We start from the raw sequence: 20127 nt of genomic DNA, 5'->3' as shown, positions 1-20127 counted from the left end.
TATATCAATTTTCACAACTTTTCTGTCTTCTCCCTCAAAGCCACCTGGTCACGTCTGTCGCTGAGACCCGCCCTTTTCCTTTCTGATTACCAGCAACTGTGTCCACTCTCTGCTCTTCACGCCGTCTCCCTGGGCTGCTCAGCAGCCTTTTGTTGCTTTCGTCCCGTCTGAGGTGTGCTCTGAACATTCGAGGTCACCAGGCAGGTGAACGAAGCTGGATAAACGGGCGATATTAACGACTCGTAACAAAGGAAACTTTCCCCACAACCCCCAGAAAGCTCTCCGGAAACTCACACTGGATGCCTGACTTTTTCCTAATGTCTGCATTTCTACTTTTGGGTTTTTTATTTTAAAAACTTAAAGGGAGTACACTATTTCTTCCTGAAAGCTTCTAATCTAAACCCTCCTTTTGCTCATGAGCAGAAGGCCTGGAGAGGCCGTGAGGGCTGCTGGAGGCCGAGCCTGCAGCCAGTTTCTGCCGCCCTCAGGCCCCACGCTGGAGCCGGCCCAGGCCTTGTGCTGCCGCAGCTCCGCCTGCAGAGACACTGCCACATTCGCACGTTCTCCATGACATTCCTCATACAGCTGTTACTAATTTAGAAGAGGTTGAGGTTTAAAAATCAGCCATTGCTTTCCATTTAAAACACGTAGGTACACATTTTCTCGCAGAGACAGTTTTGCTCAAATTAGACATCATCTGTAACCCGAAACCAGGCCGCCCAGCATCTGGTCAGGACAGCCTGGTGTTTGGACGTGTTTGTGTTCCATCGGCATCTTTCACACACACGGTCTGGGAGCAGAGGCCTCACGCTGGCAGCAAGCTCACTGATATGTGGGCTGGTCCTTTGAAAGTCTTTGTCCCCACAAGACCCCATTTGACAGAGCTGATTTGGTTCAGTCCACTGAGTACCTGCGGCCTCCAAAGGCCCCCAGTTCTGCCCCACTCCAGTGTCGGCCCCTTGTCTTGGGCGTCTCCGTCTGGCTGCTAGACGGGTGTTTCTCAGATCAAGCTGCACCTCGCTGTCCTCCAGAGTCTCCCGTCACCCAGCCTGCAGTCTTCTGTCTGCTGTGGACGCCTCGCTCAGGCTCTTGTAAAGCTCTGTTCTGATGACCTGTCACTCCTGGCATTCTCAAGGTTCCTGGGAGGGGCCTGCTGCGCACACTGGAAAGCAGCAGACGTTTCCAGAATTTTCTGTCACGTGGGGGGAAGCCAACCCTACCTCAGAGTCACAAGCCTAGAAATGTGTGAAATTCCACTTCATTTCCGTTTGAGAGAGAATACTTGTGACTCTAAAATGGTACCCAGCATTGAGAAGCTGACTTTTAGCAGTGCATGCTCCCCGAAACCCTGCTACCCAGAATAGCTGGCACGTGTCTGGGGGAGTCCAGGTGGCCCCGTGCTGTGCAGGAGCCGTCTGCCCACGGCTGCCCACATGTGGGCGGGGGCCATTCGCAGCAAGTGGAAGGATAGAGGGGTGGGAGTGTCCACCGTGGAGGGGGACAGCCCACCGGCCTGTTGGGAGGGCTTTTAAGGCCAAATGCTAAAGTTCTAGAGAAAAACAGCTGCTTTACAGTGAGAAACCTGGCAGAACCATGTGCCCCCAGGCCTCAGGGCAGCATTACTGGGGTGAGTCAGCTGGACTCTGGCCAGGAGGAACATGCCACAGCAGGCCCGACCGGCTTCCTCAAGCCATTCTTGGTCACGAGAGACAAGAGAGACAGAGGGGCTGCCCCAGATCAGAGGGGACTCAGGAGGCGGGATGGCCTAATGCTGCAGGGCCCTGGGTGGACAAGCCGGTGACATGGGAGTGAAGCTATTCTGTGGCGTGTTCACACTGGGGAGTGGACAGTGGGAGCTGGAGGCCACTGGGCAGTGCCAGTGAGCACAGGTGGCAGGAGTGGGGACGGCTGTGGCCAAGGCACCAGGACGCACGCACCGCACCAGTGAGTGGCTGTCTGAGACCTGAAGGAATCAGGGCACACAGGACACACTCCACACGGGACCTCGAGCCCTTGCAGTCGCTGAACAGCGATGTGCCCCACAGTCTCTCTGTAACTGTGTCTTCTCCCCACAGGAAAAGTACCCTGAGGCTGTGCACCTCGCAGAGGGGGCTGCCTCCAGCTGCATGGGGGTCCGGAGCGCTAGCCAGCCAGGGTAAGTGCAGATGCCTGCGGGGCCCTGGGCTGTCCTAGCTGGCCAGGTCCCTCCCCAGCACCCAGACACTCGTTTCCTGTTGAAAATGAGGATTAGAAAGAGTAGAAAATGTAAACTGCCTCACTGACGTCAGGATCTGCCTGTGGAGGCATAGCAGATTCGCAGACCCCCCACCCCCAGCCGGCCTCCAGGGTGAGGGAGGATGTGGGGAAAGGCTCCTGGGGGCCAAGGAAGGTGGCCAGAGGGGGGAGCTGTCTCCACCACCTCACCTGAAAAGGTCAGGAGGCTGCGGCCCTCTGGAGCTGCTGGACTTGCTGTGCCTTTGGACCCACGGACGAGCCTGCCAAGGTCACATGGGTGTGGAGGCCCCGGGACTTGCTGCCTGGGTTACTGTCACCTCTGGTGGCGTGTGGCTGTAGCTGCTCTGTTTCTAAGCCTCCTTCTCCACTGAGTGAAGGTCTGTACTTCATTCTCAGGTCTCGAGCATGTGGGTGATTCACCGTCTTTCCCTGTTCCTCACGGTCTGTTCACGTCCCTGGCAGACGAGCACACAGCTTCTGTCGGTGTCGGGCACACACCTAGGTGTGGAATCCCCGGGTCCCGGGTAGATTCAGCTTCTGTTACTGCAAGTTCCTTTGAAAGCAATTTCTCGTATTTATGTTCCCACCAGTACTCTGAGTTCCTGTCCTTCACTTGCACCGTCATGCTAGTATCTATCTTAGCGCTGTCTTGGTTTCCAGGTTCCTGTTTGTTAATGATATCGACCCTCTTTTCAGGCTGAACTGACCGCACTTCCTCTGCCCCTCAGGCTGGACGTGCACCAGGGCGGCTGGGCACAGGCTGGGAAGGGCGGGAACGAGGAAGGTGGAGGAAGCAGTGCTCCCACCTGGTGGGTGTCCTCCTCCTGCAGGCAGATGGACGGTGCTGCACACAGTTCACTCGTTCACCGAGATTTCAGAGAGCACTTAGCAACCTCTCTCCCTCTTTCAGGTTTGAAGTGGTCATAGTTTGGAGGATACAAATCGACGATGAAGGGAAGGTTTTGCCAAAGCTGGATCTTCTCACCCAAGTGCCACAGCGAGGTAGGGCCTGTGGGGTCTGTGATGTGCCTACAGAGATGCCCACTTACCACATCTGGTTTGACGAGGCAAGCAGCAAAAGTTGAAAATCTCATTAATGTACTTTTTATATCGGTTTTAAAATATCAACAATCGCTCAAAAAGCAAGGGGGGTTGCTCCCCCGAGGCCCTCTGGACTGAAGGCGCCAGGGGCATATTCCAGCTCTGCCTCCAGCCCAAAGGGAGACCCGTGCACGGTCATAGCAGTTGGCCCGGCCTCCCGGTCACACGGCAGCAGGGAAGTGGGGACGGAGGAGGGGTCTGGTGAGGTCTCTCACCTACTTGTTTTCTTTACAGTCCTGGAGCTGGACAAGAACAGAGTCATAGAAACCGCTCCTCTTGGCTTCCGAAACCTGCTGGGCGTGCTGGGCATTGAGGCCACTCTTGAGAGCCTGATAAAACTGCTGTGCACAGAGGAACACGCTAGATCCCGACACTGAGCATGCAGGGAGACACTGCACCCGGAGGCGTGAGGTTTACTGAATATAAACGTGCTATTTTCCACTTAGAAACCATTTCTTCCAAACATGTCTGTGCAGTTATGGCACATTATGTACAAGCTGTCAGGGCATGAAAAATAAATACAGCTATTTGAATAAAAAATGCCAGACAAGTGACACAGTATTTTTAAAATAAGCTTAACATTTGAGGAGTACAGGGTGCGTATCCGTCCTTGGATGCGGGGCGCGGCTATGCCCCACCTCACACTCTGTGGGCAAAGGTGGCACAGGCCTGCCTTAGAGGGGGGCCCTCCTCCCACTGCCCACCACCGGGGCTCCTGGAGGCAATAGAGTCAGCCCCGGGGAGGCACAGTGCCCTCCCTCCCCACCTCCCTGTTCTCGAAAGCAGCACCTCGGCAAGTCCTCTGACGGTCACGCGGGGGCTTCCACAAAGAACGCAGTAAGACAGCAAGGACTGCGTCATCCCTTCACACAGAGAAACAGGGTCTCTGTTCAAGGCCCCCAGGGTCTAAGCGCTGCACAGACCTCAGGTGCCCGTTGATCATGTTTGTTAGAATCGGTGGAAACATTGTTCCAACCAAATGCACAATGCCCGTGGAAGACAGGGTGGAAGTGAGCAGAGCAAAGGGCTGGGCTGAGACGCCAGAGCAGGGGTGCTCGCCTGTCTCCCCCAACATGGAGGGTGGTGGTGTCAGACTATCCAGTGCAGCCAGGATAGCCCGGGAGGCTGCCCAGCCCCGCCTCCTCGAGGGGCCGGGTTCCAGAGCTCTGTGCACAGCGTGCGGGCAAGACCACCTCCCCCAGGCCAGCAACCAGCAATGCCCTCAGGCCAAAGCAGCACTGAGGCCACCTCTCTCCATGCTGTGGGGCCTCTGGCTCGCCCCAGGAAGGCAGCTCTGGGTCCCTGCAAGCAGAGTCCCCAAGGCCCCAGACCCCAATATTCCGTGGAGGAGAGACGTGTGTCATCTGAGTATCTTTCTGTACCTCCAAGTGTGGAAGTGAGGAGTGTTAGGACAGAACTGAAGAATAAATTCCAGAAAAGCTAGCTTGATTCAAGCAAGTGTAATTCTCAAGTTATCACAAAATGCCCCACAAAAATGTACAATCAGCAAAATATTCTTATTTTTCATGTAGCATTTTCATTACAATTCCATGGTTTCGCTAAAATTATAATATTATGTTACAGTAAGCCTTCATTAGTCCCTCAAACGACGATATAAATAATCAATCTGTACAACCTACCATAGAATAAAAACTGAAGCCAAGATTCCCAACAGTTCTCTTAGCAGCCGGGCACACTTTGGTGACCCCAACAAGAACCCTCTTGGTGCCAGCCAGGAGTTGCTCATCTTGCAGAAGCAGGGCCTCACGCAGCCCAGACAAGGAGGTGGCCCAGCACCACTCGAGGCCGCAAACCCCACAGGTCTCGGTGAAGCCCACGAAAGGAACGGGTACGGGGAGGAGGGAAAACTCAACGCTGGCTCTGGTGGAACTGGCTGAGGGCCCCAGACACCCAAACAAGCCATGAACACAGAGCTGGTGGAGTACAGCCGCCTCGCGACACTGCTCGGGGCACGGCAGCTGAGGGCTGCGGCTCTGCTGCCAGCTTCCACAGCAGCACCTGCAGGTGGGAAAGAACGCCTTGTCTCCCCTCAACCTAAAGACAAATCATTCAGCAAAAAAACAAAGGTAACGCTCGCATGAGTGGTGTCCACCCGTGACCTGAGTCCCACACTCCCTGCTGACCACGCAGAGGGGTGGGCGTGGTACTTCCACAGGGCCTCCGAGTCCATGCTGCTCAACCGACGTTCGTACAACCACCCATCGCTCTGTGCAGCAGGGAACCACAAAACCTGTGCTGGCGTGGGGCTTGCACTGAAAGTGACCAAGTAACTCAGCTGGGACAGTTCCAGTAGTTTCCGAGTTTCCTTGAGTCCAAACTGTGAGACGTGCATGACAATTCAAGTTTTCTATGTTCGAGTCGGGGGTAGGAGATCCAAACCCTGGGTCTTAGAGTAAGGCTTTCTGCATTAGAGATTAGACGTGAGCCCTGGCTGGAAGGAAGACCTGCCCAGAGCGGCCCCCATGACACGGCACACTGCTGGGCTCACGTCGGACATTCCTTGTCCTGGAAGATGTTCCCAGTGCTCTTCCACTGTGTGTCTCCCAGAGGCAGTCCCACCTAGACAGGGGTTAAAAAGCAAAAGTATTCACAGCAAAAGTCACCCAACACAACAGAAAATAGCTCTATTATTCAACCTTCACATTCTGTGTTCAAGTTTCAAAGATACTACAGGAAAAGGGTTAGACCTTATGGAGGACTAACGTGCAATCTTCACTCTCCTTGAACCTAGTCGGCATCACGGCAGTGTCTTTGGCATGCAGGGTCTTTGAATAGTAGTTGACTATCTTGCCGTCCAGTTTATACTGATGAGGAATGCTCTCATAGGGCTTGAGGTCGAGGTCCAGCACAGACACAGAGAAGGTGAACCTGGACCGCGACGAAGGGACGATGGGCCTTTGATCAGACCTGGAAGTATAAAAGCAATTTCAGAATACACCAAACTCCCAAATCCTCTCACCCCAGCTCACGAGGGGCGCCCATTCTGTGCGTCTGTGCACATCTCGTCTGTCTGCGCCAGCTGTGTGCGCTAGTGCGTGAAGCTCCTGCGAGCCAGGCGCCTGCTGTGACGCCCACCACACCAGAGGAGAGAGGGTTAAAGTGCAGAAAGAGAGGAAAGCAATTACATGGAACACGCCCTTCACATTCCCCAGATCCCAGTGGTGTGAACGAACAAAGTTACTTTGTCCTGAGCCAAGGGTTACACAACCTAAGAGAGCAGAATGTAGACGTGGCCACTCCACAGCCGAATGGATCAGAGGTTGAGAACAATGTCCCCCGAGCCCCTCCCCGTGGCTGGTGAGCAGCTCTTCACGCTTCTCATGCTGGAGAGACCTGGCTTCCTGTTTCATGCGCAAATCTATCTGCAGCGTTCTGTATATTGTTTCTTGGGGCTTCATTTTGTGGTTTTCCTAAACACATTTATAACAAAACATGAACAATTACTTGTACTGAGAAACACTTGCAGGCTAACTCTGAGTTCTGCACTGAGACTGCTGTGCATCCACGTGGCGCTCAGCCTGCTCGGTACACAGCGTGCGTCCAGATGCTGGGCCGACACAGCCCACGAGCTCAGTATGGCCTGGGGGGAGCAGGTGAGAGTCCTGGCTGCCCCACGCTTACTGCTCCCCCAGATCTGGAAATCACTGAAAGAAAAACAAAACACCAATTTCAAAAGCTCCTGCCTGGGAGAGAAAAGGCCGACAGACACACTCCACTGACAAAGCTAATCGAGGCCCCGACTGTCCCTGAGGTCCTGTTTGGAAACACACTTACAGGAAAATGCACCCAGCTCAGCTGCGGGGGCCTTGGCTGCTCCCCCTGAAGGGAGAGAACACATTCCCAAATTAAGGTTCTGCGACTGAGTCTCTCTGGGGCCTGGAGCCGGAGCTCTGTGAAGCTGGGCTGGGACAGTCCCCATCTAGCTCCCGACAGGGCTAGATGCTCTAAAGGACGCTTCAGTTTCCCACGTCTGAACCAGCCGCCAGCAAGATGGCGTGAATAAAGAGGAATCTGTCCCTCAGGCGGGTGGGAGCACGGCCCAGGGGCAGCTTCTGCAGACAGTCTGACTGTCCACCACGAGCTCGCCGTGAGCCCAGGGCATGGCTCCCAATGCCCGACACACTTCCCATCCTAGGCTGAGACCAGTGCCCACGTGGCTCAGAACTTTCTGGACATGCCTCACTCCTCTCCCAGGGTGTCGGTTTCTGCTGAGGTGAAGGGTGTCCAGGCCCCGGGGCCTCATGTGGCCACCTCATGTTTCTGTGTCCCGGCTGCATCCCCACTTCAGGAGGGGTGGCAGAGAGTAAGTCTGTGCGGTTTTCTCTCATCTAACACCAGCAGCCTGATCCAGCGAATGGACCCTCCTAGCTACGCAGGGGAGGCGTTTTCTTAGGAAAATGGCAGTTTTCAACTAAACAGAACCACCCTTTTTCTGTAGTTATGATCCACAAATGTCCCTTCGTGTTTCCTATCAGAAAGTGGACAATTCTGTGCCTGCCAGGGAGCAAGACTCCTGCGAATGTTTGGTTCAAAAGCATCAGAACAACGAGTGGCTGGCAGCCAGCAACAAGGTCGCCTTGACCCAGGAACACATGTCAGAAGAACGCACAACACCCCACAGGTACCGTGTGTGGGTTTGCACCCTGAAGATGGATGCTAAAGATGCCATCTAATTACTAAGACAAGATTATCAGGTTCATCCTGAAGTCCTGAAAAAAGGCAGGGGAGGGAGCTGGAGAACGGCAACAGTGTCCAGGAGAGACCTGCAAACAGGACGCGGAAGGGTGGATGTGTTGTGTTAAGGGCTTCACAGTGACCATGGAGGTGGCACATTAGGACCAGAGCAGGGCCCACAAGACCTACAGCTTCCAGGCCTTGGAGCCCCATGGGAGCCTAGGGCTTTCTCTGAGAGAAAGGAATTTGCAACACTATCCAAACTGCTTTTAAGTCCCTGGAGTATTTTCTCAGAAAATAATAGTAATCTTCGATTTAATAGAACAATCTTTTAAAGTTATTCTCCATAAATGTCTTTCTGACTGAATTACAAGCTCTAGAGAGCAAGAGGTAATAAGCCCCATAATATCAAGTAGGCCTGGAGATCGGCCTTTACTAATAAACGTGATCCTGCCAGGAGCTCTGTAAATACAGGGAAACCGACTCTCTTGTCCATCCACAAAACCCTGTTAGACCCAGGACGTGTGACACGGCAGCAGGCCTCACCTGGTGTCCTGCAGACAGGGGGAGAGTGCAATCATGATGGAGCAGTCCTTCGCAGTCATGGCAACCCGGTACTGCTGAACCTGCAGGGGGAGGAGAGGTCAGCTCCAGGGCACGGGGGCGTCACGCCACAGCCACACGCACCCTCCTGCCCCCAGCAAGGTCCAGAACTGGTCCCAGAACCTAGGGGTGGGTTAGGAGGCCCTAGGCCCTGCCCCCTGACCGCTCACTGTCAGCAGCAAGTGGACCTGATCACAAATCCTGGGACTTAGGACTGGTCTTCCCCAAGGCACCCAATGTCCGCCTCAGAAGAAAAGGCAGTGAGCTGCCTCAGCTCCCGGGGTGCTGAGTAAGCAGGACACCACACCTCAAGGTGGCACCACCCAGACGTCCACCAAGGCCCTGTTCAGAGCTACAGTGTCCCTCAGGTCACCCTGCACCTGGAATGTCACACAGCCACCACGGATGATGCTACAGACGGGTTGCCAGGCTGTCTGTTGACTCCCTTCATTCCCACAGCAGGCATGGCTCGTGTCCCAGGTTGTGGATGCGGAGACTGAGACAGAACCACCTGTCACTCTGCCCCGCCAGGGCTGGACTCAAACCCTGGAGTCATGGCTCCAAAATTCATGCTCTTTACCCTGGGCCATGAGCACGTGTAGATCTGTGCACACTGGCCTGGAACAACGTCCACCAGGGCTACCAACTCAAACAGCCCACCACATGGTTTGTAGGATCCAATTCATAAAGCCATGGGTGTCACAGACAGTCACCTCACCTCTGAGTAGAATTTGGGGCATTTCTTCTCCTTTCTTCTTTGAAGCTTCCATATATCATTTGAATTTTTTTAGACTGAATAGCTCTCACTTTTACAAATATAATTTAGTTACAAAAAAGTGGACCCTACATGTCATCACCATCCTCAACATGTGCAATGACAGATCATAACCTCTTTTCTCCCTCCCTTTCTGTAATTCCCTCTATCGCAGAGTTGGGAGGGCACATCCAAGCTGAATGCTCCCCAGGCAGGGCTGTGGCGAGGGGGGACCCCCAAGTGCAGCTGCCTCCACCTGCTGGCTGCTCGTCTCAGGGCCACATACAACCTCACGGCAGAAGGAAAAAGCAGCTCCTCTCCACATACTCTAGTCCTTCAGTGAAGAAATCAGGCATTTCGCAAAACGCACAAAACTTAGTCCAAGAGAATTAAAGAGAAAAACATAAAAAACAAAGTATAAAATATTTATTATGTCCTGATCTGCAAGACCGCAAACCCAGAAGCCATAAAAGATAGATTTGAATATCTAAAAATTAAAAGCTTCTATATGAGACAGTCATAATTCAAATGTAAAAGACCTGTGAATAAATGGGAGGAAATATCAGCAACATACAGCCGAGGATCAACAGCAAGACCATGTGATGTGTCAGATCAGTACGGAAAAGAAAAATACCCAAAAAATGTGGACCAAATAAACTGATAAAAGAAAAGAAGTAGCCAGTAAGTAAATGAAAAGATGCTTAACCTTACTACTAACCAAGAGAATGCAAATCATAACAGTGAAATATTTTTCAGTCGTCAGATGGGCCAAACTGTGAACATTTATCAGACATAAAGCACGAGGCTGGAGCTGCTCGTGGAGCAAGGCCGGAGGGTGCAGCTGGGGCCACACTAGCTGCCGAGTCTGCTAGCGAAACTGGACACAGAGCTGACAACACTTGCTTGGAGGCAGAGTTAACAGGACCGGGGAACTGAGCGGGACCAGGGAGAGGACAAAGACTTTTGGGTCTTTTTTGCCCAAAGAGGGAGGCGACAATTCTGGAAGGCCAGCCAAGAGGCACTTTTACCACCTCCAGGGCTAGGGGACAGTGACCACGATGAACCGCCTCCTTGGGGTAGCACCCAGAATGCCGTGGCTTAAGGTGAAGCAGGCCAGCAGTCGACGGGCCTTTCCTGGAGGAGCCACTCTGCTTCCAAGATCAGCCACCAAGACTGGAGAAGGACGAGCCCAGCCCCCAGCACTCTCCAGGCCCCTGGGAGAAGCAAACCTGAAATTCTCTCTAGAAGAAGACACCCTGGGCCTCCAATTATTCCTCACATAACTGTACAAATACAATTTCTGACACATAAGCACAACACCCAGGCACAAAACAAGATGGCACGAATGAAAACCAGAAGAACTGGCCCAGACACACGTGCACTCCAGCGAGTAGAGGCAGCAGACGCACACACGGCTCTGCTCAAAGAACAGGAGACAAACCAACAACTTCAGAGGAGAACTGGAGACGACAGAAATGAACCACTGGGAAATTCTAGAACCAAACAATACAAAAATATTAAGAACTGAACAAATAGTTTTAACTGCGGATTAGAAAGAACTGAAGAGAGTTGCTAAACTGGAAGACAAGTCAAAAAAATATATACCCAGAATGAAGCATGGAAAGGAAAACAGCTGGAAAATGTTAAGGAAAGGGCATGAGACATGGAAGACAAAGAGAATGTGTTCACCATACATGTAACTGGAGTCCCAGAAGAAGGAGAGAGGGAATGCGCAGAAACCAAATTTGAAAAAGTTGAGGCCAAAAATTTTCCAAAATGGGAAAGACATCAAGCCACAGATTCAAGAATGACTCCAAAAAAATCACTTATAAATATCACTAAATAAAACTAAGACCGAATCACCAGCAGACCTGCACTCCAGGGAACATTAAAGGGTCTGATTCTTCAGACAAAAACAAAATGGTCCCAGATAGAAGCTCAGAGGCACAGGGCAGACCCAGGGCAGTGGGAGAGCCGAACATGGGTAAATGGACAGAGTGTAAAACAGTAACAATAACATCTTCCTGAGTTTAAGACCACAGAGTACACAGCAACAGCAGCAGTGTGAGCCGGGAGGAGAAGTAAAAGTACTCCAAGAAGTCTACATTGAACAAGATCAGACTGGAACAAGTCAGCTGCTTGCCGGGATGGCTGGGACAATCACTGAAAGAAACATAGGCACTGTAACTTCCAGGCCAACAGTGGGGAAACGCAATGATAAAAAGTAATCAACCCAGAAGACAGCAAGAGGAGAGAGAAAAAGGAACTTAAAACAGGTGGGAAACTTGAAAGGTTTAAGCCCAAGTATAAGCCCAACTAAATGATAAAACGTCACGAGAGAGAAAACCAAAGCACACTTTAAATACACAGACACAGAAGGCTAGAGACAAAAGACAGAAAAAGATACAGAGCTTAAGCATTAACCAAAGGCACCTGGACAAGTTACAAAAGTAACAGACAAAGGGAACTTGAAGGTAAAACGTATTCCCAGAGATGAAGACATCGAAAATGATAAATGACACCTGAAAACAAAAAATTCAGTTCACTAGGAAGATGTAGCAGTTCTAAATTTAAGGCACCTGATAGCATAGCCTCAAAATAAGAGGAAAGAGACAAATCCATGATGATTATGTAAACTTTCAAAACATTCTTCTATGGAACATGCAGACAGTGAAATCAGCAAGGCTGCAGACGAGCTGAACACCACGATTAGTCTGACCTAACGGGCAGATACGAAACGTGGCACCCAACAATTTGAGAAGACACCTTCTTTTCAAGTACACACAGAAGCATTTTTCAGAAAAATTAATCCATAAAGCAAATCACAACAAATTTCAAAGGATCAAAAGCCAATCTCAACAAATTCCAAAGGACTATATAGACTATAATGCACTTTTGCTACTAATCAAAACAAAAAAGAAAATCCCACGTGCTAAGGTGTAATTAACTCCCTTCTAAATACTTACGTGGGTCAAAGGAGAAATCTTCATACTAATCAGCGTATATTTTAACTGAATGAGAATATAGCTTTGTGGAATATAGCTAAAGCCATGTTTACAGGAAAATATACAGCTTTAAATACATATTTTAGGAAAAAAGAAAAGGTGAAAATCTAATTAGGTAAATAACCATTTATAGCAGGAAGAAGTTATAGAAAGAACAAAATATCCAAGAACAGAAGAAAAAAGGAGATAATCCAGAGCAGAAATTAATGAAATAGAAAACAGTCATACCGTACAAAAGGATGAGAGTTAATTTGTACAAAACTAACAGAATTGATAAACTCTTGGTGGGGATGGATTAAGAGAGAAAGAAAACAAATACCATATGTCAGGAATAAAAGGGCATTCTTCAGATCTTATAAAATATTAAAAGATAAAAGAATATTGCCAAAATTTTAGACAAAACAATTTGTAGAAAAACACAACTTACCAAAACTGACAAAAGAAGAAAAAGAAAATCTAAAATTTGGATCATAATTTAAAATTTTCCTACAAAGCAACTGTGAGCCCCGACGGTTTCACCTGTGGTTCCGCAAAATATTTAAGGAAGAAATAATCTGAGTCTTCCTTCACCTCTCCCAAGGAACAGAGAATGAGCAGACCCCCTTCCCGTGTTTGTGAGGCTGCGTACCCTTGACACCAGGCCGTAACAAAGCCTCAGGGAAAACCTGTGCCACTCATACACGTGCAAAAACCCTAACAAAGTACTAGCAAGCCAAACGTCACATACAAAAAGAGTGATACATCACAACAAATTGTGCAATCACATTAACAGGAAACAGGAGAAAAGTCATACGATCATCTCAACAGAAAAAGAAAAAGCACTGACAAATTCACCATCCACTCCTGATAAAACTCTTAACAATGGGAATAGAAGGGAAATTCCTTAATCTGATAATGGTTATTTATTTTAAAAGTAAAAAAAATGAAATCTCCCTGAAAAAAGCCAACAGTGAACAATTTACTTAATGGTAAAATGCTTTCTCTTTGAGGTTGGGAACAAGACTAAAATTTACACTATCACAAGTTAACTATATGCAGTTAAGCAAAACAAAATAAGTAAAAAGTATAAGGATTGGAAAGGAAAAAAATCAAATTCACAATTATATATAATGAAAATACAAAAGAAGCTATAAATAGTGAGAATTAGTGAGTTTAGCAAAATTGCCAGATAAAAGGTCAAAATAGAAAAATCAGTTGCATTTCTATATGTCCACAGTAAACATTTTAAAGTGAAATATTTTAAAAGATAACATTTACATCTGAAACCATCAAATATTTGGGAATAAATCTAATAAAATATAAGACCTCTCCAACAAAAATCATAAAATATTTTTATCACATTTTATTGGTTATTTTTTAGGTTTGTTTTGGTTTTTGCTGAGGAAGATTCACCCTGAGCTAACATCCGCTGCCAGTCTTCCCCTCGTTTTTCTATGTGAGTTTCCACCACAGCACGGCCACTAAGAGATGAGTGGCATAAGTCCGCGCTTGGGAATGAACCTGGGCCGCTGAAGCAGAGTGCACTGAACATAACCACCAGGCGACTGGGGCTGGCCCTTCATCACATTTTAAATAGCACCTAAAAAGTAGAAAATGCCCATGTTGTATAGATGTACACTCAATATTGTATAGATGTCAATTCTTGTCATCACTTTAATGCCAAACCAATCAAATTCCCAACAGTTTTGTTGCTGCTTTTCCTTGTAGAACTGAACCACTTGATTCTAAGATCAGACAAGCAAAAGATCCAGAAGAGCCAAGGCATTTGTTAAAGGAAAGACGTTCTTGAAGAAGAAGGTAGAAGCATTTGCTCTACTGGGTATCAAGACTTGTTAGAGCTCTACAGTGATCAGGACAATTCCTACCATTCTGAGACAATTCCATAGGAAAATAAAATAAAACCCCACCTCAGGCCATACCAAAAAGCAACTGCAGATGGTTACCCATTTAATAAAAAGGCAAAACAACAAAGTTTCTAAAATATCTGTAGAACCTAAAGGTAAATAAAAGGTAGAGAAAGGAAAAAGATGTAAATTGAACTACCTCAAAATTATGACCCTCCCTTCTTAAAAGGACTCCATTAAGAGAGTAAAACAGCAAGCTCCCAAGGGGAAGCAGGCATCTGCAGCACATCATCTGATGATGGGCTTCCATGCAGAATAATGAGGCGCTCCTTCAAACCAGTACGAGAAAGCAAGCCCTACAAAGACTGGAGAAGAGACAAAAAGGTACTTCACAAACAAGAAAAGACAAATGACCAGAAAACACAGGAAAAGTGCTCAATCTCATCAACCAAAACCAGCCACCAACACACACCCACCAGAATGGCTAAAATTAAAAGACCCACAACCAAGTGGTGGAGAGGGTGCCGGGTCGTGGGACTACCCCAGCTGGCTACAGGCACTGCACACAGGTAAGACTGTTTTGCAGTATCTACTAAAGCCATGTATGCTCATACCTCTGGCCCAGAAACTCCATTCCTAGGAATATATCCAAGAGAAATGTGTGCATATATATATATATACCAAGAGGTCTTTATAAGAATGTTCACAGGGCTGCCCGGTGGCCTAGTGGTTAAGTTTGGCACGCTCTGCTTCAGTGGCCTGGGTGTGGTTCCCAGGCATGGACCTACACCACTTGTAAGTGGCTGTGCTGTGGTACTGTCCCACATGCCAAACAGAGGAAGACTGGCACAGATGTTAGCTCAGAGCGAATCTTCCTCACACTCAAAACAAGAATGTTTACAAAAGCTTTATTCATAACAGCCAAGAACTGGAAACATCTCAAGTGTTCATCAATAGTAGAATGGATAAATTGTAGTATATCCATTCAATGGATCACTGTAAAGCAATGAAAATCTGGAAATGCATGTAATAACATGAGTGAATCTCATAAATGTTATATAGAGCTAAAAAAAACAGATGAGAGATGCATACATGATTCCACATGTAAAGTTCAAAAACAGAACAACCTAAACTATAAGGATACAAGTCAATACAACAGTTAACTCTGGGGAGAAAGGAAAGATGAACACTTGGACAGGAAACCAACCGGGATTCTTGTAGACGGCCAGTGTTCTGTACCGGACCCAACTGGAGTTCCACAAGGGTTTGCTTTGTGACAAATCACGGGGCTGGACATTTTTTCTATGCACTTTTCAGTATGTGCTATATTTCACAATACAAATGGTTAATGAAACAAAAGCTTAAAAAATTAAAATGAAAATTTTAAATACTAGTAATACCTCGTGTTTTTGAGGGCATGGGGGAAACAGGGCGCTCAATCATTGCAAGAAGGAACATAAATTGGCAGCATCTTTTGGGGAGGACAATATGACAGAATCTATTAAAAATCTAGCAATTTTCTTTCTAAGTATCTATCTCACAGACATGCTTATGTGCACAAGGGTTAAAGTACAAAAATGTGAACATCAACATTATTTTTAATAGTAACAAACACCAAAATAAATGACAATGATATGACCATGATAAAGAGCACAACACTTTCAGGAGTACGGAGGATCCAACGGCCCTCCTACAAAACAACTATTTCCCCATTAACATACCTTTTAATGTACCGATGGGCTTACAGAAGGTAAGGGAACTCCCTAACCCAATCTCGTCTTCTCGCTACTCACCCAAAAGAGCTGAAACTCGACTTTTGAGCAAGGAGCAATGGAGAAGGTGAGCTGCTCTGCAGGCAAGTGTCGGTGGAGGCTTTGTTGCTAGGAAGAGCCATAGAGCATGGGGTCTAAACCTGAGATTCCACCTTAAACCAAGGATCCGTATCTTCTCTGGAAGAAGGTATCCCCTATTTAGATCCCCAGGAGTCCCACAGATTAAGACCAAACAGATGTGAGCTCACACTCATAGATCATTAAAAGCCCAGGTAAATAAAGCAGTATGGATGAGTCAGCCAAAATAATGAGATTTTTTACCTCCAAGGTTTTTTGGTATCTGATATTCAATACAAAATATAAAATAACTATTCATAAATTGTTTAAAGAAATAAAAGATGAAATTTTAAAATGGGCAAGCAATAGGAATTATCAAAAATACCAAGCAGATGTGAAAATGAACCAAACAGAACTTTGAGAAATTAAAAATATAACTGCAGGGGCTGGCCCCGTGGCCGAGGGTTAAGTTTGCGCGCTCTGCTGCAGGCGGCCCAGTGTTTTGTTGTTTCAAATTCTGGGCGTGGACATGGCACTGCTCATCAAACCATGCTGAGGCAGCGTCCCACATGCCACTACTAGAAGGACCCACAACGAAGAATATACAACTATGTATCAGGGGGCTTTGGGGAGAAAAAGAAAAAAAAGTAAAATCTTTAAAAAAAAAAAAAATATATATATATATATATATATAACTGCAGTCATGCACTGCTTAACTGGGGACTTGTTCTGAGAATGGTGTGGCCAGGCGATTCTGTCATTGTGCTAACATGGCAGAGGGCACTTACACAAACCTAGATGGCACAGCCTCCTGCACACCTAGGCTGTGTAGGACCACCATTGTGTGTGCGGTCTGCTGGACTGCAGCATCATTACACAGCGCGTGGCTGCATAGAAATGGAGAACTCAGTGGACAAATGAACTAGCAGGTTAGCCACAGGGGAAGAAAGAATCAGTGAACAGGAAAGCAAAACTGAAGACAACACATGGAACGCACTACAAAGAGACAGAGAGATGGAAAACATGAAAGAGCATTTACAATGTGTGGAAAATAAAATGAAGTCGATATACATCTAATTAGACCCCCAAAGGAAGAAAACAGGATAATGGAGAAAATATTTAAAGAGAAAATGGCTGAGAATTTTCCAGAAATAATAAAAGACATAAATCCACAAATAGAGAAAACACAACATACACCAAACAGGATAAATAAAAAGTAAACCATACCTAATCAACTGCACTAAAATGTCAATAAGAGAGACAGAAGACCTTAAAAGCAGCCAACAAGGAAAAAACGCCTCCTGAGAAAGAACAGTGAGACTGACAGAAGCCATCTCAGCAGCGACATCCACAGCCAGAGACACTGCGAAAATGGTTAAATGCTAAGAGAAAACAACTGCTTCTTTGTACCTAGAAAAAATTACCTTTCAAGACTGTGGACAAAATCTAAACATACCCAGATAAACAGATACAGAGAGAAGTTACCAAGGACTTTCACTAACGTGGCATCTAAAGGATGCTCTTCAAGAGGAGGAAAACTATAAACAACTGTAGGCCAATAAATTGTAGACAACTCAGATGAAATGGACAGATTCCTAAAAAGACACAAATGACCAAACTGACTCAAACAGACAGAGCTGGCCCCGTGGCCGAGTGGTTAAGTTCCCGCACTCTGCTTCGGCGGCCCAGGGTTTTGCTGGTTTGGATGCTGGGCACAAACCTAGCACCACTCATCAGGCCGTGCTGAGGTGACATCCCACATAGCAGAACTAGAAGGACCCACAACTAGAATACACAAATGTGTACCAGGGGGCTTTGGGGAGAAGAAGAAGAAAAGAAGAAACAGACAATATGATCAGACCTATAACAAGTAAAGAGACTGAAGTAGGCATCAAAACATCACTTAAAAGAAAAGCCCAGACCCAGATGGGTTCACGAGTAAATTCTATCAAACATTTAAAGAAGACTTAACATCGATCCTTCTCAAAACCTTCCAGAAATTAAAAGAGGCTGCAACACTTCCCAATTCATTCAACTAGGACAGTATTACTTGACACCAAAAACAAAAAAGACATCATCAAAAACAAAAACTACAGACCAACTTCTCTTATGAATATGGAGACAAAAATCCTCAACAAAATAATGGCAAATTGAACCCAGCAACATGTAAGAACAATCATGTGCCATGACCAAGTGGGATTCAGGAATGCAAGGTTGGTTGTAATGTCCAAAAATAAATTAATGTAATATACTGTATGTATAAAATATAAAACAAAAAACACATGATAAGCTCAATTGATGCAGGAAAGACATTTGACAAAGTCCAACATCCTTTCATGATAAAAACACTCAAATTAGGAAGAGAAGGGAGCTTCTTCAACCTGGTAAAGGATATCTACAAAAAACCCAGAGCTAACATCATACATAATGATGAAAGACCGAATGCTATCCCACTGAGACCAGGAACAAATCAGGGATATCTGCTCTCGCCACTTCTATTCAACATTGTACAAAGGTTCTAGCCAGGGCAGTTATGCAAGAAAAAGAAAACACATCCAAATTGAAAGGAAGGAGTAAAACTATCTGTGTTCACAGATGATCTTATATAGAGAGAGTCTCAAGGAATCCACTAAAAAAACTATTAGAACTAATAAATTCAGCAAGGTTGCAAGCTACAAGATCAATATACAAAAATAAATTGTATTTCCATACACTTGCAACGATCAATCTGAAAACAGATTTAAGAAAACAACTCCAGGGGCTGGCCCAGTGGCTGAGTGGTTAAGTTCGCACACTCCGCTTCGGCGGCCCAGGGTTTCACTGGTTTGGATCCTGGGCGCAGACATGGCACCACTCATCAGGCCACACTGAGACGGCGTCCCACATGCCACAACTAGAAGGACCTACAACTAAAAATACACAACTATGTACTGGGGGGGAGGAGGGGCGCTTTGGGGAGAAGGAGGAAAATAAATAAAAAAAGATTGGCAACAGATGTTAGCGCAGGTGCCAATCTTTTAAAAAAAAGGAAAGAAAAGAAAAGAACTCCATTTACAACAGCATCAGAAAGAATAGAACATTCAGAGAGCCAGCCCAGTGGTTAAGTTTGTGCGCTCCACGTTCGCAGCCCAGGTTCACAGGTTCGGATCCTGGGCACAGACCCACACCACACCGATGATGCTGTGTTGGCATCCACATACAAAATGGAGGAAGACTGGCACAGATGTTAGCTCAGCAACAATGTTCCTCAAGCAAAAAGAGGAGGATTGGCACCAGATGTTAGCTCAGGGACAATCTTCCTCAGCAAAAAATAGAAAGTTTAAAAAAAATCAGGAATAAACTTAAAGTACAAAATGTATGCTCTGAAAACTACAAAAGATTGTTGAAAGAAAAACAAAGATCTAAATAAACAGAAAAGCATCCCATGTTAACAAATCGGAGCACTTACTATTGTCAAGATGGCCCTACTACCCAAAGCAATCTACAGATTCACCACAATCCGCATCACAATCCCAGCTGGCTTCTTTGTAGAAACTGGCAAGCTGATTCTAAAATTCACATGGAATTACAAGGGGCTCTAAATTCCCAACAATCTTGAAAAAGAAGAACAAAGCTCAAGAACTTACAGTTTCCAGTTTCAAAACTTAGCAAAAGGCAACAGTTATCAAGCACCCTGTCCTGATAACAGAAATAAGCCCAGACATCTACGGTCAACTGATTTTCCACAAGGGTGCCAAGGTCATTCAGTGGTAAAAACAGTCTCTTCAACAAGTGGTGCTGAGACAACTAGATATCCCACGCAGAGAATGAAGTGGGACCCCACCTCAAGTCAAATACCAAAACTAACTCAACATGGATCAAAGAACTAAATGTAACAGCTGAAACTATAAAACTCTTAGAAGAAAACCGGGAAAAATATTCATGACCTTGGATTTAGCAATAGATTCTTAGATGACACCAAAAGCATGAACAACAAAAGAGAAAAATAGACAAACTGGACTTCATCAAAATTAAAAACATTTTTGCATCAAAGGACATTATCAAGAAAGTGAAAAGACAAC

At 46.7% G+C, this 20127-nt stretch overlaps 2 protein-coding genes across 3 annotated transcripts in view; one reads left to right on the top strand and one right to left on the bottom strand.

Moving 5' to 3' along the window:
- The window catches only part of LOC124241290 (centromere protein P-like), a 222462-nt gene extending 218585 nt beyond the window's left edge, over nt 1-3877 (top strand). Inside the window, exons 6-8 of the mRNA XM_046664960.1 lie at nt 2076-2155; nt 3146-3237; nt 3571-3877. Of these exons, the coding sequence (XP_046520916.1) occupies nt 2076-2155; nt 3146-3237; nt 3571-3713 (315 nt within the window). The 3' untranslated portion in view covers nt 3714-3877. The remainder of the gene's footprint in view (nt 1-2075; nt 2156-3145; nt 3238-3570) is intronic.
- A 904-nt stretch (nt 3878-4781) lies between these two features.
- LOC124241025 (inositol-pentakisphosphate 2-kinase) overlaps nt 4782-20127 on the bottom strand; it is a 48552-nt gene continuing 33206 nt past the window's right edge. The window contains exons 11-13 of one of the 2 annotated variants that reach the window (XM_046664483.1): nt 8578-8657; nt 6045-6264; nt 4782-5916 (exon numbers count right to left, since the gene is read on the bottom strand). In XM_046664483.1, coding sequence (XP_046520439.1) covers nt 5842-5916; nt 6045-6264; nt 8578-8657 — 375 coding nt within the window. In that variant the 3' untranslated portion in view covers nt 4782-5841. Of the gene's footprint in view, nt 6265-8577; nt 8658-20127 lie in introns of both variants that reach the window. The other variant, XM_046664482.1, reaches the window with a different exon arrangement.

This window comes from Equus quagga, chromosome 6 (assembly GCF_021613505.1).
Source record: "Equus quagga isolate Etosha38 chromosome 6, UCLA_HA_Equagga_1.0, whole genome shotgun sequence".
NCBI classification, from domain to species: domain Eukaryota; kingdom Metazoa; phylum Chordata; class Mammalia; order Perissodactyla; family Equidae; genus Equus; species Equus quagga.
This window is presented reverse-complemented; position numbering and strand designations above follow the sequence as displayed.